Source organism: Castor canadensis, chromosome 9 (assembly GCF_047511655.1).
Source record: "Castor canadensis chromosome 9, mCasCan1.hap1v2, whole genome shotgun sequence".
NCBI classification, from domain to species: Eukaryota; Metazoa; Chordata; class Mammalia; order Rodentia; family Castoridae; genus Castor; species Castor canadensis.
Genome location: NC_133394.1, coordinates 151,952,053 through 151,969,740, shown reverse-complemented (window position 1 = coordinate 151,969,740; position 17,688 = coordinate 151,952,053). Strand labels below are relative to the sequence as shown.

The window sequence follows — 17,688 nt, the reverse complement described above, 5'->3', positions numbered from 1 at the left end:
TGTTTGTTTCCCTAATAGTGAATGCTGATGGAATCTGCTAATACATCTCTTTTTGATGAGGTGTGTGTGTAGATCTTTTGTTCAGTTTTTAAATATTGGATTATTTCTGATATGAATGATTTTTTTTTAATGTTCTGAATACAAGTCCTTTATTGGATGTGAATTTTACAGATATTTTCTCCCAATCTATGTCTTGTTGCATTTTGAAAAAGTATTTTTTGAAGAGCAAAAATTATTTTCCATGAATTTCAATTTCTAGAGATTTTTTTCATAGTTCTGCCATTTGTGTCTAATAGAAATAAATCTGTGCTGACTTCAAACTCAGTTAAAAAGTTTTATCTCTTGCACGTAGACCTGTGAGCCAATCTAAGTTAAATTTTGTGTAATGTGAGGTAAGGGCTGAGTGTGTAGCTGAATAGTTGCAGCATAGCTTTTTAAGGTGACTGTCCTTTCCCTCAGAAGTACTGTGGCACCTCTTAAGATCCAGCTCACCTTAATGTGTATGGCTCTATTCTGTGTTGACTGACTTCCTCTTAAAGATCGATAGTAAATATCCTAGGTTTGTAGGCCGTGAAGTCTTTGTTGTGACTCTCAAGTTCTGCTGTTATACTTCTAAAGCAGCCATAAATAATACACAAACAGATAGATGTCTGTGTTTCAACAAATCTTTATTCACAAAAGTAGGTGGCCAATGCCTGGTCCATTGTTCTCTTTTCTATTTGAGCCTCTAGCTTCACACCACTACTCTAGCTACACACATTCTTCACCACTGAGGATTGATGGAGAGCTTTGAAAGCAGGTAAGTCAGTATTCTTTCTTACCAGCCTTGCTTCGGCTATCCCACGTTCTTTGTATTTCATAGACTTGTGAAGTCAGCCTGACAGTGTCTATAAAAGTGTCTGCTGGGATTTTGGTTGGGATTACATTGCATTTGTATGTCATTGTCATAAAAAATATAGATTCTAATTATCCATAACAGAATCTTTTTTCTACTTGTTTGGGTCTTGTAAAATTTCTCTCTACAGTGTTTTGAAGTTTTCAGTGTGTTGGCCTTGCTTGTGCTTTGTTAGTTCACTTTTTTGGTGCTATTGTAAATAGTATTTTTAAGATTCAGTTTCTTACTGGTCACTGCAAGTTCATAGACACACCCTTGATATTGTGAATTGAGCTATGTTGTGTAGGCAGAGTGGACATCATGCACTGCCATCCTTCCTAGGGTGAATGCATAGCTTTCCACTGCAGCATCAATGGGGAGGAGGAAGGCTGCAGGGCTGTGGCGGGGGCCTTTTGTCAGGCCAAAGGCTCCCCCTGTATCCTCATTTGTTTAGGGTTTCTTGTCTCCCGCTCTAATCATGAATGGATGTTGGATTTTTGCAAATGCTTTCTCTGCCTCTATGGAGATTGTCATATACTTTTTCTTTAAGAGTCTGTTAATTTAGTGAATTATACTCATTGATAATGTTAAGCCAACCTTGATCCGTGGATAAACTCCACTTGGTCTTTCTGTGTTAGTCATTTTGAGTAGTGTTCAATTTAATTTGCTGAAATTGAGTCTGTTTGTGAGGGGTATTGGCTTGTTTTGGGTCCTTGTAACATCTCATTCTGAGTATTTGCTGGCCCTTCTCTTTAATCTTGTGAGAGTTTGTAGAGAGTTAATTAATATCTCTCCCTGAAATGTTTGATAGGACTCACTAGTGAAGCTATCTGAACCTGGAGATTTCTTTAAAGTAGTGCTGTTCAGATTGTCCGTTGTTTTCAGCCTCTGTCTTTCTAGGAACCTGCTCACTTCATCTAAGCTGCTGAATTTGCAGGCATGAAGTTGTTTGTCCCCTAATGATCCTGCTAAGGCCTGCTGCCTGTGTATTGATGCCCTTTTTCCTGACATTTGTAAGACAGGAGCTTGGGACTCACTGTGAGCAGCCCCAGCACACATCAGAGTAGAAGGGACTGGACACTGGGCATAGAAGTGGGGCTGCAGGGGATCCAAGGCTGAGAAGATGTGTGATTGAAGTCCTTCCGTGCATTTGAGTGACCCATAATGTAAATTCTTTCTATATGGTAAGAAGCTTGGTCTTTTTAAAATAAGTGATCACAGCTTCATTTTTGAAGAGCCAAGTATTCCTAAACTAATTAATTGTTTTTTAATGGGATGAAAACAAATGGACAGTTACATGAGCTATAATAGTGAGAAACCAAAGAGTGACAAAATGTCACTTTGTTTTTAGTCCGTGTTCAGAATCCTTACAATAAAGGGAGCATAAATTCCCATTTCCCTCTTTGTTCTATTACTGCCATTCTTCATCTTCTCACACTGATTGCTCACTACCTCAGTTTATCTTTAGTTTTTAATAACCTGTTAATTAAATCAAACTGAATTAAGTTCAGTAGATGTAAGTGGACCAGAAATACTGTGCTCTCGAGGTCACATTTAAACTTTGGTCAGTGACTAGCGCAGCTTATGCTAGTCGTCTCCTCCCTGCCGACGAATCAGGAAATCTGGCTCCAAGGAGTTATCAGCTTGCACGTATCATCAGGATTAGTAAGAAGCCTGTCCAGACCTTGCTGTCTCTTTGGCTTCCTATAAAACAATGGAAGAGTATTCCCCACCAGGGACTCTCATTATCTATGCGTGAATTAGTCTGACTTGTAAGCATTGTCATAACCAGTTCCTCTGGGGCTCCTTGCTGGCTCTATGTAATCCAGAAAGGAAGGTATGTGGGACAGAGAGCACACATGTACTCCCCCTTTTATAACACAGACTGTCCTTTCAGAGAGGTTGCATTTAGATTCTGGCTGCACCAAGCAGATCGCCCCAGGTTCTGGCCCCTCTCTGCGCAGTGATAAGCAGAGAGGTTATTTGCCTTGTCTTTTCAGAACTGGTGTCTGACATCAGGCTTTTATTTACAGCCTGAAGTCTTGCTGGGCAGATGACTGTCTTCACCCCATGTCATAGGTTAGAGGACTGAAGTCAAGGAAGTTTAGTGACTGGCACCCAAAGTCAGCCAGTCTTTCAAGTTATGGTCATCTCTATTTTAGAGACTCAGATGAGTCTCACTGAGGGACACTTTCTGCCCTAGTAGCTAGACGCTAGGCCGCTTGTTCTGAGATTTCTTAGCTCAGCCTTTATGCAACCCGTTCAGATTATCAGCAGAGGCCTGTGGAAATATTTGGAAGAGGCCTCTGAGGAGACTGAACTGTAACCCTATAAGGGAAAATATGCAAGCTTCATTCGGGTGTCAGCCACTTTGCCTCCATGCCACACAAGGGCTGTGTCTCTCCCTGCACACCCAAGTGCACGCATGCAGAGGAGGGCTTTGCCAGGTGGTGACCAACTGCTGGAGAAAGTGATCATGTCAGAGTTAGTTTTTCACCACTGTCCCTGTTTATGTTCTAAAAATGTCACAAAAGACAGAGTTCCTATGAGAGGACAGTTCTCTCTTTAAGACATCTCAGGGTTCTTGTCTGTGTGAACTCATCATGAATCAGTGAGTGAATCCAGCATGTTTGTACCAAGCTTTTGTCAGGGCCTTTGTTTTAGAGGTTGGACAACTGGCCCAGCCAGGGGGAAGGGGCAGCTTAAAGAGCAGATGGGACCTACAGCTGCTCACTCGGGGAGGTTTGGAGCACAGGAACATGTGGCAGTTCTGTGCTGGGTACGAGATGAGTCTCTCCTTCAAACTCCTTATTCTCTGGCAGCTCAAACCTTGTTTCTTTGCAGTCTTACTGATGGTCTTGTCTTCTTACCTCTGACTTTGAGTCATAGAAAATCTTTTTCCAAACTCAGGTAGAGAAAGAATTCATCTGTTTTTTTTCTAGGACTTTCAATAGCTTCATTTTTATATTTAGATTCTCAAATCTATTTTTCTTATATATGATGTAAGTTATACACTCAACTTTATTCCCCTCTCCCCCCAGTTTCTGTCACCTTGGACTTTTAGCCCCAGTTCTTGAGCTGACCTTTTTTATTGATTTGGAAACCCTGCCTTTTTATCATATGCTGCAGTTTCGTGTCTCTGGGTCTACTTTGCCCCATTGATCTGACTGGGAACGTGTGAGTCAGTACAATGCTGTTTTAATGATAGAACTTTTATGTTACGTTTTTATACACTGCAGGACCAGTTCCTCTTCCTTGTTCTTAGAATCCCAGCATAATAATTTTCCACAGAAACTTTAGAATCAATTTATTTAGTTTCAGAAACAGAACAAAACTTGTTGGTACATTATTGGGATTGCATTAAACATATTTGTTAACTTGGGGCAACTGATTCCTCTTGATGTTAGGTCATCCTTGCTAAAGGCAAAGAATACCTTTGCATTTGCCCCAATTTCTTTGTCTCATGGGAGTGTTTTAAGTTTCCTTTTGTAAGTTTTCTATATTTCTTGTTAAGGTATTTTATGTATTTTTATGGCCTTATAAACTGAATCTTGTCTTGCATTATATCTTCAAGCTATTTATTGTTTGATATAAAATAAACATATTGTTTCTGTATCTCCTGCTTTCTTAACTTTTTAAATCATTTGTTTTGGTTTTATTGCTGATTCCCTTGGGTTTTCCATGTATATTTTTGACATTAGCTGCAAATAGACATAATTTTCTTTCTTTTGCAACCTTAAATTTCTAACTGAATTGGCTAACATAGATTGCTCAATCTGCATTAATCCCTAATCTGAAAGTCTAAAATTCAAAATTTTTTGAGTGACAGAATGGTGTTCAACAAGTTCTAGATTTTGGAGTTTTTAGATTTCAGATACTTTTTGAATTAGAGATATTCATCAGATAAAGTGCATACAAATATTCCCAAATCCAAAAATCTCTGAAATCTTAAACACTTTTGGTCCCAAGCATTTTGGATAAGGGATATTCAGCTTGTACTTCCAGTACAGAGTTAGGGGTGGTAGAGAAAATGGGCCTCTTTGACTTGTTTCTGACCTTGCTGGGAGTCCCTGATGTGTCATCAGTGAGATTCTGTGCTTTCTCTCTCCCTTCCGCTCCCTGCCCACACCCCCAATCTGTCTTCTTTAAATGTTAGGATACACATTGTGTCATGTTCAGGAAACATTGTGTCAATTCCCGCTCTGTCTTTAAGAGCATCAGGGATGAGTACTGACTTCTGGAAGCCTCTCTGTGGGCCGTGGACACGCATCTTCCCACCTCGGGGTAGCAGTGCGGCTGTGTCTGTTGAGCAGCCAGCATTGAGTTGTTTGTCCTTGCCTTCCTGGCCATGATGTCCTACTAGTATATTGTGTTGGTTTCCGTTTGCTTCTGTTTTATGTAGGAGTTTTGCAATGAATGTATCAGTAAGGTTGGGTTTTGGTTTTCTTACTGTGTTCTGCCTTTCAGGTTTAGGCATCATTTTTATACCTGCTTCAAAAAGAGAGACTGGAAACTTTCTATTTGCTTTTGTGCTCTGGAACAATTTGTGTTGTAGCCTTGGTGTTCAAGGCTTGGCAGAATTCCCCTGTGAAACCACTCGGTTTGTGCTTTTTCTGAGGGTAATTCCTTGATAACTTTGTCTGCTTCTTCTATGGAAATTGATCTGAGTAAATGTTCTAAAACAATTTGACAAGTTGTATTTTTTCTACAACATGACCTATTTTTTTTTTTAATCTTAGTTTCAATGTGGCTTGGTGTTCTTGGATCCCGAGTCTTAGATTGAGTTCTGATATGACGGACGCATGCTGATGACGAGGTGCTAGCTGCCGTTGGTGGAATGCATGGCTCAGTGTGTACCTTAGCCCACTTCATCCTCATTACAACACCAGCATTCAGAACAACTGCCCATCTACTGAGTGAGATGATTCTGGGGATTACTTATGTACCCACAGTCACACAATAAGGAAGAATTGGAGCTGAGACTTGCAGCTGTGTGCACCGTGTATGTGACTGGGAAGCCTAGATGGTACTGGGGTTTGAACTCCAGGTCTTTTTTTTTTTTAATTTTTATTGTTTTATTACTCATATGTGCATACAATGCTTGGGTCATTTGTCCCCTCACCCCCTCCCTTCCCACCCACTCCGCCCCCTCCCTCTCTCCCCCACCCTCTTGATACCTAGCATAAACTATTTTGCCCTTATTTCTAATTTTGTTGTAGAGAGAGTATAAGCAATAATAGGAAGGAACAAGGGTTTTTGCTGGTTGAGATAAGGATAGCTATACAGGGAGTTGGCTCACATTGATTTCCTGTGCGTGGGTGTTACCTTCTAGGTTAATTCTTTTTTATCTAACTTTTTCTCTAGTTCCTGGTCCCCTTCTCCTATTGGCCTCAGTTGCTTTTAAGGTATCTGCTTTAGTTTCTCTGCGTTGAGGGCAACAAATGCTAGCTAATTTTTTAGGTGTCTTACCTATTCTCACCCCTCCCTTGTGTGCTCTCGCTTTTATCATGTGCTCAAAGTCCAATCCCCTTGTTGTGTTTGCCCTTGATCTAATGTCCGCATATGAGGGAGAACATACGATTTTTGGTCTTTTGGACCAGGCTAACCTCACTCAGAATGATGTTCTCCAATTCCATCCATTTACCAGCGAATGATAACATTTCGTTCTTCTTCATGGCTGCATAAAATTCCATTGTGTATAGATACCACATTTTCTTAATCCATTCGTCAGTGGTGGGGCATCTTGGCTGTTTCCATAACTTGGCTATTGTGAACAGTGCTGCAATAAACATGGGTGTGCAGGTGCCTCTGGAGTAACCTGTGTCACAGTCTTTTCCAGGTTTTGAACTTGCTGAGCAGGCATGCTACCCCTTGAGTCATGCCCCCAGCCCTTTTTCCTTTACTTATTTTTGAATAGGGTCTCATGATTTTCCTGGCTTCTCTTAGCTATGCCTCCCATATAACTGGGATCACAGGTAGCAGATTACTGCACCTGGCTTGTTTTTTGAGATAGGGTTTCACTAACTTTTTTTTTGCCTCACTGACCTCAAACCCTGATCCTCCCAATCTCTGCTTTCTAGGCAATGAAACCTGGCCTTTCTAAGAAACAGTGGAGGACAGTGAGGGCCAAATGAGTGGCAGGGCAGAGGCTATTCTGAGGAGGGGCCAGTGTAGGTGGAAGATCAGGGCTGTCTTTATCCAGAGGGAGAATAGAGGTGGCACTCCAGAGTGTTGGCTGAAGTCAGAGTATGGGGTGGTGACAGACAACTCCAGCTCAGGTGTATGTGCTGTAGAGGCTCAGATGAGCTATGGAGGTTGGCAGGTGGGGAGCCAGCTGGGAGTTGTTTCGGAGGGAATTGGGAGGAGGCAGGCACTGTGGAGTAGACAATAGGAAGTCATGGGTCTAGGTTCTGGGAGTTTCTGCTCTGAGTTAGAGGTTTGAAGGAAAAGTTGGGAAGGAGTTCAGATAAAAATGTAGTCAGTGCAAAGACCCTAGTGCACCCATATGGGCTGCACCAAGGCACTTGACTGTCATTAAGCATGGCTATGTCAATGCATGCACCCTGCGTAAACTTGGGCAGTGGCCCTTACCTTTTTGGCAAAGAACAGGACTATGTAGTGCAGACAGTTGTGTTTTCTCAGGGTTAGTGATGGTGGACCTTTGTTCTTGTGCTTATAAGGTAGTGTGGGTTCTTATGTGTACCCAGGAGGGGTTGTTCCTTGCCCATGTAGGTTGGCATGGGGAGACAGCTCAATGCATAGCAGAGGGCTTCTGCCTAAGTCAGGGCCCAGCGTCAGCAGGTGCCTTGCTATCTCTGGTCCCTGTCCCATCATGGATGTGATAAATGCTTTGGATTGCAGGGTCCTCTAGTTTTTCCATCCATGGTGTAGTCATTAATGAGTAAAAAGAAAATCTCTTTCAAGTGGGCTTGTGTCCCTCAAATCAAACCCATTTCTTTTATTCTCTTGAAATAAATGAACTCACTCACTGCCCAACCTGAACCAGAGATTTGCTTTAGGTGCTTTGGGGTGCACTGTGTGGAATGCGTGTCTGCTGTACCGGATCCTTTGTCTCCAGCCCTTGCTGATGCCCCTTGTCTTCCCCATCTTACTCAGAACTAGGGAGGATAGTTAGCCCGTGGTTGGTGCAAAGGAGTCTTTCACTAGGGATGAGGGGGATTGCTTTCAAAGGCATAAAACACACCCAGAAATGCCTCCAGGCAACCCCCTGTTGCCTTCAGACAGTTCTATGGCCAGATCTTTTGTTTGATGTGGGCACTTGGGAAAAAATACATTTTTGGAAGTTAGTGACTCACTCCTAGGTCATTTAGTCCTAGTCGTGTTCAGTGACTCTGCCATTCAGCCTAGGAGGGGTGGCTAATATCAGGGCTGGGGTGCTGGACAAAGGAGGGGTCCAGGGGCAGATCTGCCCCTTTCACTTGCTGGTCACTTTCCCTTTCTTAATATCATTTCTGCTCTCTGTAACATTTCAGAGTTAAGATGGTAAGGATCAAATGAGGTAAAAACATAAAAGTGCTTCATGTATTAGGATGTAACCAGTGCTACTGGTGTTCAGATCCCTCTGGTCAGGATGCAGGTCTGCACTGTTGGGAGAGGCTAGTGGCTTGCCCTTGAGGGAGCCTCTGCAGGCCCTCAAGCCTTTCCCCACTGTGAGAGCGTTGAATGCATTAGCTGCAGCTGCTCTTCCAACTTAAGACTGTTTTAATGTAAGATCAAGGAAGTAGTGCTGTAAGCAGCTAGGGTAATGATCTTGATGGTGTAACTGTGTAGATGCCTTTCTGTGTTGTAAGATGTAGGTTATTTGAATGTCACCTCAAAGGAATTAATGTCTTCTTCCACTGTTAGCAAAACTCAGAGTTGATGTCACAGGATGAAAAGTAGTGTGATTTTAACGTGTGGCCATAGGCAAGAGCAGAAGCTTTGTGCATCCCAGCTGTCTGGCTGTACTTGGTGAAACAGTACCCATCTCAGCTGAAGCAGGGAGCACCCCTGCTAAGCATGGGGTGCCCTTGGGCCTCTGGCCCTCCAGAGCCACGGTTCTTTCTCCCTGACTGTGCCTCCCTGGCAGGCCAAGCAGTCAGGAGCCAGGCATGCAGATGAGGCTCCAAAGGGACTGCTCCGTCCCTGGGGTGTGCCCAGGGCTCACCTCTATCTTCCACCCTTCCCGTGCCAGGCAGGAGGGGCATTTCTTCAGGTCAGACTGGGACTCGTGCTGCATCCACCACTCTAGCTCAGTCTCACTTCATGGAGTGACTTTGCTATTGTCCCCTGGAAAGTACTGTCCCCTCTGAGGCTCTGTGTGAGGTCTACTAGACAATCCTCACATGTTAATACTAACCATGGCCAGGCGGTGTACCAAGTGCTCTCACAGTGATGTGGACATGCCCAGTGCAATGGCTTTCATGTCACAGGCTGTCAGAAAATGTGACTTCTCCACTCTACATCATTCCTTCAATGACATTCATGAGCTTTCTGTGCAGGTCATGCTCTCAGCTGCTGGAAGGTATTTAGAGCTAAGCATAGCCTAAAACTGGCTCCAGCCAGTTGACCAGCTATTTCGAGACAGAAAACCCCCACCTTACCCAAGTAAACCTTCGGGTCACTAAGTTTGCCGTCATTAAAGACAAGTGAATGTTGGAGACTAGGAGACTGGGGTGAGGAGTCAAGAGTGGAGACTGAGTTAGAAGGCTGGAGAAGGCTGGGAGGAAGGGGTGTGCTCTTAAGGACTGTCAAGTGTAAAGTGTTCTCTATTTAGTTGTGAAAGTCCTAAATCAAGGACCTTTTTCTATCATGCCTGGCCACTGGATTGTTTGCATTCTGAAGTGTTGAGAGCTGTATTTTGAGACTCTTTTGGTGGCAATTTCAGTTGGACAGACCTATGTGGGTTAGCTGAGTAAACACCAAGATGGAGTCGGACTACATAAGTACAAGAATCTCATGAACCTTGGGTGCAGCCCAGTTTCTGAATATAGAATTGGGACAGTCTCAGGGATGTGGCCAGTGTGTGTCCACCCCTTCCTCCCACAAGCTTTTCCTTGTGAGGGACCGACTCCTGAGTACGCTTCTGAGTGGCAGCCTCACGCTGGCCTCTGCGGCTAGTTGCTTTCATCTTTGGCACATGCATGCTTGAACCGCTGCTCCCCAGTTCTTGAGTTTCCATGTGAGAGCCCGTCCAGACCTAATGTTTCTTCTGCCCTGGCAGAACCTACCAGAAGGAGAGTTGCTGGCCAGCGGGGGTTAGGGTGAGCCAATTGCTTGTAGGAGAAGAAATTGCTGCTCAGTGTCCACACTCCTGGCGGGCGCTGTTCTCCAAGGGAGGAGCACACAGGGCACACACCCAGCCATGGCTTCACCAGACACCCACACTGTGAAGGTCAGCCGAAAGGGAGCTGGGGCTGCAGGTGAGCACTATTGGGCCATCTGCCCATATTTTGGTGCTCTTAGTGGAGCCAAGGGGAACCTTGCAGGATTAATAGAATGTAGCTACAAGAAAGACAGGTGTTTGGATGAGACTAAATGAGTGGATGATTCTGGGTTCTGAAGATCTGGATTCTTAAGTCTGTCACACTCTCTCTTACAGCTTTTAGCAGCCCATCATATTTTGGGCAGTTTCTTTTTTATTGTGGTAATATTCCCAACATAACCTTGACCATTTTAACACTTTTCTTTGCAGACTTCAGTGTCAGTAGGAGACTCACATCTTGTGCAGCCGTCACTGTCCATTTCTAGAGCTTTCTCATCATCCCAAACTAACTCAGTGGTTCTTAAATAGCAGCCCCATGCTCTCTCCTGTTCCCAGCCTTGGCCTCCATTGTCTACTCTGTCTCTTTGTGACAGTTCTCCATGCCTCAGTGAAGTGGGATCTTGCAAAACCTGCCTTTCTTTGTCCAACTTATTTTACTTAGCACAGGGTTTGGAGGCTCATCCGTGCTGTATGAATTTGTTCTGTTGCATGGGCAGACTGTGTCTTACCTGTGATGGAAATACCACATTCGTTGATGAAAACGTGGCCACGCCCACCTATTGGCTACATGAGCACTATGATCAGCCCATCGTTTTTAAAGTTCAGATGGGTTGTTTCTACTTAGAGCAGATGTTTTGCTAAGGAAAAGGACTTCCAGGCTCACTTCATCCGGCTCTTCATTTCATGGAGGGACACTCTCCTGCTTAGGACAGGTGGGCTATCAGGACATGCCTGCCTACTGTGGACTCATCTGCCATTCTCTGCCCACTTGCCTAACACTGTGAGCACTTGGGAGTTATAAAGCAGTGGCCTTGGTCAGGAGATCTGGTCCTGGAGGATGTAGTAGAACGTGGAACAGTAGATTTGGAAAGAATCCCATAGATCACTGGTTTTCAAACTTTTTTGAGTTTCTTTTTCAAACAAGTTTTTGGCAGTACTGGGGTTTGAACTCAGGGCCTTGTGCTTGCTAAGCAGGTGCTCCACCACTTGAGCCATGCCCCCAGCCTTTTTTTGTGATGAGTGTTTGTGAGCTAGGGTCTTGCGAACTGTTTGCCTGGACTTGCCTCAAACCATGATCCTCCTGATCCCTGCCTCCTGAGAAGCTAGGGTCACAGGCGTGAGCCACCAGTGCCTGACTAAAATTCTTATTGAAAGCTCAAATTTTATCTTTGGCTGTCAGTGGTTCACCTTGAAGTGACTAGTACTCTGTTCCTTTCTGAGAAGGTGAGAGCCAAATGCTCAAGTCTAAATAATTGTAGCTGGGTCTGGGGGTATGGCTCAGGTAGAGCTCTTGCATAGCATGGGAGAGGCCCTGGGTTCTGCCCCCAGCATTGCAAGAATTAAAGAGAGAAAGAGTGAATAAAACAGTCCTAGCTGGCCCATCATTGGCTCTTTCCAATTAAAATGATGTGTGAAGGAAGCAGCTTAGACGGCTTGCAGCTCAGTCAGCCCAGTGAGTCTTATGTAGACACCAGCACGCACATGATGTTGTCCTTAACGAAGGAGGCACAAAGGGCAACTTTAAGGATCGGACTTAGTAATGCCAACGCCAGCAGTGCTTTTCACTATGCGATCAGTGTCAAGGCCAAGTGGAGGACTCCGCAGTGATCGCGGCTCTTTTTCAGCTGTGAAGGATGTGAGGCGCATGAGTGTGATGGCACTGCTTGGTCTGTGTTAAGATGCGAGCACTCAGCTCTCCCTGCGTTTGCATCACTGGGGCAGAAGAAGACATTCTCAGCATTGTGAGCAGTGTGGGCCTCGTGGGCCCCTGAGAGGGTCTTGAAGTCCCCACATGTTCACATCACCAATTCTCGTGGCCAGTGTAAGGCAGAGGAAATGTCAGCCTGACCCTGGAAGGCAAGGCATGGAGGGAGCTCAGCCCTGAGGTTCTGTTTCTGTCCCCTGGCCACCCAGCATCTTTGTTGCAGAGTGTGAAGGTAGGCGATGGAGGCAGCCCTAGGAGGACCGAGATGGGTGCTGAAGCTCTGAAGCCATACCCTTGTGGTCATTTGAAAACTATTTGGCATTTTAAACTTTCAGTCTCCTTGTGGCACTTGCTAGGCAGGTGCTCTACAAACTGAGCCACCTTCCCAGCCCTTTGCTTTAGTTATTTTTCAGATAGGGTCTTGGTTTTTCCCAGGCTGGCCTGGGGTCCTACTACTCCTACCTGTTCTTCATATATAGCTGGGGTGACAGATGCACACCGCCACACCTGGTTTACTGATTTAGATGGGAATCTCACTAACTTTTTCCTGGGCTGACCTCATTAGTAGCTGGGAGTACAGGAGTGAGCCACTATGCCGGATTCTGATCTCCCTCTTGACACTGAATATTGACACCAAATGATGACATCAGGCTTTGGGGACACAGCACCATCTGTTGGCACCTGCCCTTGGCACCCATCCCAACTGAATTTTGCTGCTTCAATGTGAAAGTGAGAAGCTACATTTGCTAAGAAGATTGTGCATGAGTCATAGCAGGCCTGGTTTCAGCAGACTTGCTTTTTTAGAATACTGTGTTCAGTGGGAGAAATTCTTTGCAAGCTCTTCATCAGAAACAGGATTGCCATCTAGAATATATAAAGAGCTCTGGGAATTAAATACTGAGAGGACAAACAATCCAATTAATAAATGGGCAAAGGAGTTGAACAAACAGTTCTCAAAAGAAGTACAAATGACCAATAAATACAGGAAGAAATGTTCAGTGTCCTTAGCCAGAAAGGAAATGCAATTTAAAGTGACACTGAGATTCCATCTCACTCCAGTCAGAATGGCTGTCCTCAGAAAATAAGCAGCAGCAAAGACTGGCCATGATGCGGTAGAATGGAGCCTTCATACACTGTTACTGGGAGTGTAAACCAGTACAGCCACCATGGAGAGCAGTACAGAGGTTCCTCAAAGCCTAAAACAGAGCTACCATTATTACCCAGCCACATCGCTGCTTCTGGGCAGGTATCTGCAGAATTTCAAGCCAGCACACAGCTGAGACTCCTGCATGCCAACATTTATAGCAATCCTGTGCACAGTCAAGCTATGGGATCACCCCAGGTGCCCACAGCTGATGAATGGCTAAGGAAAATGTGGCATAGAAACACAACGGAGTGTTATTGAGTCATACAAAGATGAATTATATCATTTAGAGGAAAATGGATGGAAGTAGAGATCATCATGTTAAGTGAGATAAACCAGAGAAAGACACAATGTGGCATGTTCTTTCACGTACAGAACCTGATCTAAAGAAATGAGTGACAGGAGTGTAAAGGGGAGGGTTGTTGGGAGGTAGGACCCAGCGGGAGGGAGGAGGGTGGAAGAAGAGGTTGAGGGGTGAACATGGTCAAAGTACTCCATCCATGTGTGAAAATAGAGTGATGAAAGCTGCTAAAATGGTTTGAAAGGGGGAGGAGAGGGGATATAAAAGAGTAGTGGAGGGGGTGAACTTAATCAGAGCACATTGTATGCGTATGTGCAAATATCGCCCTGCAGCTCTTTGTACAATTAGTATATGCTAAGAAGAATACTGCATTCAGTGAAAAGCTAAAACGAAATGCTTTGAGTGAAGCTTATACTCATACTGTGACATTTGCAAACCAGAGATCCTGATGGCTGCCTTGCTTCTCTCTCCCTTGTCTTCAGCAATGGAAGAGTTAATAGTTGAACTTCGCCTCTTTCTGGAGCTCCTGGACCATGAGCACCTTACATCGAGTGTGAGGGAGAAAAAGGCTGTGCTCACCAACATCCTGTTGAGGATACAGTCGTCCCGAGGTGAGTCTCTCACGCGGCCAGTCTCCCTCTTCCAGTATCTTATCACTCCACCTGCTTTCTAAGACACATTCATTTGTTCGTTGACTCAGGAAGTTATTTAATCGTCAGGTTTTCATCGGGCCAGTGTGGTGTTAGCCTCTAGGTAGAGAGAGAAAAAGCCTTTCGGAGCTAATAGACTTGTGGCCCCCAAGAGCACCACAGCCTTGGCAGGAAGGACTCAGTACCTAGCATGCATTTGCACTTGCTCATGTCCAGGGCACATCATGCTGTAGTGAGGGTCCACAGCCCCATCACAAGGAGGGTGAAGGCCCAGGCTAGGTCTGGGGAGCCACGTGTGGCCTTCTGAGTGCGCTCTGTCCCCTGAAGCTCACCAAACCACACACTCTTTCCTCAGCAGTGAGAATGCCATACTCTGTGCTGTGCTTCTGTTTAGGGAGGCAGCTTAGAGACACAGTGCCCCCAGGTTCTACCTGGGCAGGTCATGGAAGTACCCTCTAGCACACACCAGAACACCAGCCTTGAGTAAAGCAGGTGTTCCACATCATCCATGCTGTTTGCACAAGCAGTGTAGGTCACACCAACCTGACCAACTAAGAAACAGTAGGAACACTTCTGAAACCCACGTTTCAGACACCAGCCTGGCCCAGTCTTTGGCCAGAAGCTTCAGGCCTGCTGTGAGGACTTCCTCAAGTCAGAAAAACAGGACAGAGGAGGCCTGCAGGGGCTGTTGAAAAGAGCACCTTGGTGCTAGGGGAGCACAGAAGAGGAGAGCCCAAGTCAGGCTGATGAGGCACGAGAGCATGGGTGGAGGCAGCCTGGGAGGATGTTCTGGGCTCCTGAAGGTCTGTAGGGGACCACTAGATACAATTGAGGGATTTTCTTTTAAATATCTTTACTAAGATATTCATAGACCGTAAACTTCACCTTTTCAAAGTGTGTGGTTGAGCCAGGCACAGTAGCTATTTGAGAGGCAGAGATTGGGAAGATCAGTGTTGAGGCCAGCCCAGGCAAAAAGTTAGTGAGACTCATCTCAACAAACAAGCTGGTGTGATAGTACATACTTGTAATCCCAGCTACACAAGACACATGGGTAGGAGCTTTGCAAAAATGTGAGACCTTATCTGAAAACAACTAAAGCCAAAGAGAAAACAACTAAAGCTGGGAGAGTGGCTCAAGTGGTAGAGCATCTACCTAGTAAGCTTGAAGTCCTGAGTTCAAACCCCAGCACAGCCAATAAAAAAGTGTGCAGTTCATACTCCTCTAGCCAGTGAAGTCATGGTATGGAATTAGATTCTGCCCATCAGTCAGGAAGATGGTGAAAGGATTGATCTGGTGGCAGATTAGACATGGTGGAGGGTAGACCAAATGGACTTCTTATCCTCTCTCTCTTGCTTCATTCTGGATGTGTCTTCCCACATTTTCCACTCCACTAATTCTTTCTTCAGCTCTTTAATTTTTTTTTTTAACACACACCTACTGATTTTTTTTTATTGACAGTTTCCATGTGTCCATCCTTCCCTTCCTATCTTCCTCCTTCCTTTTGTCTTTTTCTCTTTTCTTTTCTCTTTTCCCCTCCCCTCTGCTCTCTTCCCCTCCTGTCCTTTCCCTCTGTTTCCCTCCCTCTCCTTTCCTTTCCTCTTTTTTTGCCATAGATTCTTCATGTGTGAAGTGGAGAATAAAGATATCTACCTTTCAGGATTGTTGTAACAATTGCAACTTTAATAGTTGTGTTGTAACACAACTATTGCAGTGTTCTCCACGGGGCTCAGGAGAGGAAAGGCCGCTGGTGGCCCTCTCACCTGACTCGTGCTTCTTCTAACCCTTCAGGCTGTGATGTGAAGGACCATGCTCAGAAGCAAGAGACCAGCAGCCTGCCTGCGCCCCCTCAGATGCCGCTTCCAGAGATCCCTCAGCCGTGGCTGGTGAGTTGAAACCACCGTCCCCGCCTTGTCACTAGAGACCAGTGTAACTCATGTGCTGGGGCCTGTATGGAAGCCCAGTTCTGGAAGGCTGGGGGCTTCATCTTGTTGGAGGCACTGGGGCCTCAGAGTGCTGCTGACAGCAGTTTGGTAGACTGTGTAGCCTTCCCTCAGGAAGTGTGGAAAGCTCTCTGAGGAGAGCACTGTGGAGCTACAGGTCCTTGGAATTCTGCTCTTAAGTCAGATTCTGAAAAGTCAGAATTTGGCAGGCAAAACAACATCAGGGGAGCCTAAGGACCTGACCCTCTCCCCAAGTCAACTCTGAGCACCTCTGTGTAAAGTGTGAATATTTATTTGTGTGTTACTTCTGCCATTAAGTTTTCTTTTCTTTTTCCCCCCTTTTTTTGGCAGTACTTGGGTTTGAACTTAGGTCCTCACTTTTTCTAACAGGCACTCTACCAGTTGAGCCACTCTACTAGCCCTCATGTTTTTTTTTTTAAGAGAGAAAAATGTATATATTCTGGGGTTGTGTGTTTTATAATTTAAAATTTATTTGGGTCCCTTTTTTTTTTTTGGCCATTCTGGAGATACTCATGTGCAGATTTTTGTGTTCCATTCTGGGTTTTCCACACTTTGTTTGTTGTCTTATTTGCTTAGTCAGGGACATTAGACTTTTGTTCAGAGCTAGGGCAAAATCAGTCACTTTGCAACTCTCTATATCTGCTTTCGGTATGAACCATCAGTTCTCGCTGCCAGGATATGACCTGGGGGAAGGGAGACCATGTCTTGTTTCTCTGTCTCCACCTGGGCCCTAGCCTAGTGACCAGTGTCTAGTAGGAGCTCAGTAATGACTGTGTGGCCAGGCACAGAGCAAACAAGTGTCTGCTGGCTCCTGCTCCAGGCTACGGTCCTTCTTGTTATTTCTTCATCTATATGTGCCCCTCATCTATAGGGGGTACCTTCCCACAGCCCAGTGGATGCCCACGCTTTGGGTATGCCATGACTTCATAGGCTATGCTTTCCCTCATATGTACACCTGTGAAAAGGTTTTTTTAGCACCAATGTCTGATAATAAAATAGAGTAATTATAACCATGTGCCATAGTAAGTAATTTAAGACTTAAGAATTGTTTCTTTCTGGAGTTTCCCACTTAATGTTTTTGGTTGACTACAGGTGGCTGTAACTGCAAAAAGTAAAACCACAGGTAGGGGAACAATTGCCATTTAATTGAATCCTCACAGCATGGTCTCAGAGGACTCCTAAATTCCTCTTCCCGTGTGAAGAGTGTACTTGTCCATGTTCCAGAAGAGGAACCAGGCTCAGTGAGGACTCGTGGTCCTCTGGTGTCACGTGACCTTCCCTCATCCTCAGTTTCAAGCCCAGCCCTTCTCAGCAGCACTTGCTGTGCAGATGCAGGCATGACCTCAGGTGGAAGGGGGCTGTGTCACACCTGGAGCTGCTCCCAGATGGCTCCTGGGGAGGCAGTAGGAAGCACACAGTGCAGATGCTGGAGTGAGGCGTCCTCACCTGTGGGACTTAGGAAGGATGGAACCTCTCTGCCTCAGCTGCCTCGCTTCTCAGAGGAGCACGGATCAGGTCAGCGCCTGTGCAGCAGGATTTGAGGGGACGGAAGGCTCAACGTATCCCCAG

The 17,688-nt window shown here is 45.2% G+C and overlaps 1 protein-coding gene across 5 annotated transcripts in view; it reads left to right on the top strand.

Moving 5' to 3' along the window:
* Positions 1-17,688, top strand: part of Afap1 (actin filament associated protein 1) — a 134,656-nt gene that overhangs the window by 46,744 nt on the left and 70,224 nt on the right. For all 5 annotated transcript variants that reach the window (XR_012435881.1, XM_074042681.1, XM_074042679.1 and 2 more), the window contains exons 2-3: positions 13,991-14,119; positions 15,947-16,041. Coding sequence is in view for 4 of the 5 variants with exons in the window: in XM_074042681.1 (XP_073898782.1) it covers positions 13,993-14,119; positions 15,947-16,041 (222 nt within the window). In the remaining variant the exon portion in view is untranslated. The remainder of the gene's footprint in view (positions 1-13,990; positions 14,120-15,946; positions 16,042-17,688) is intronic.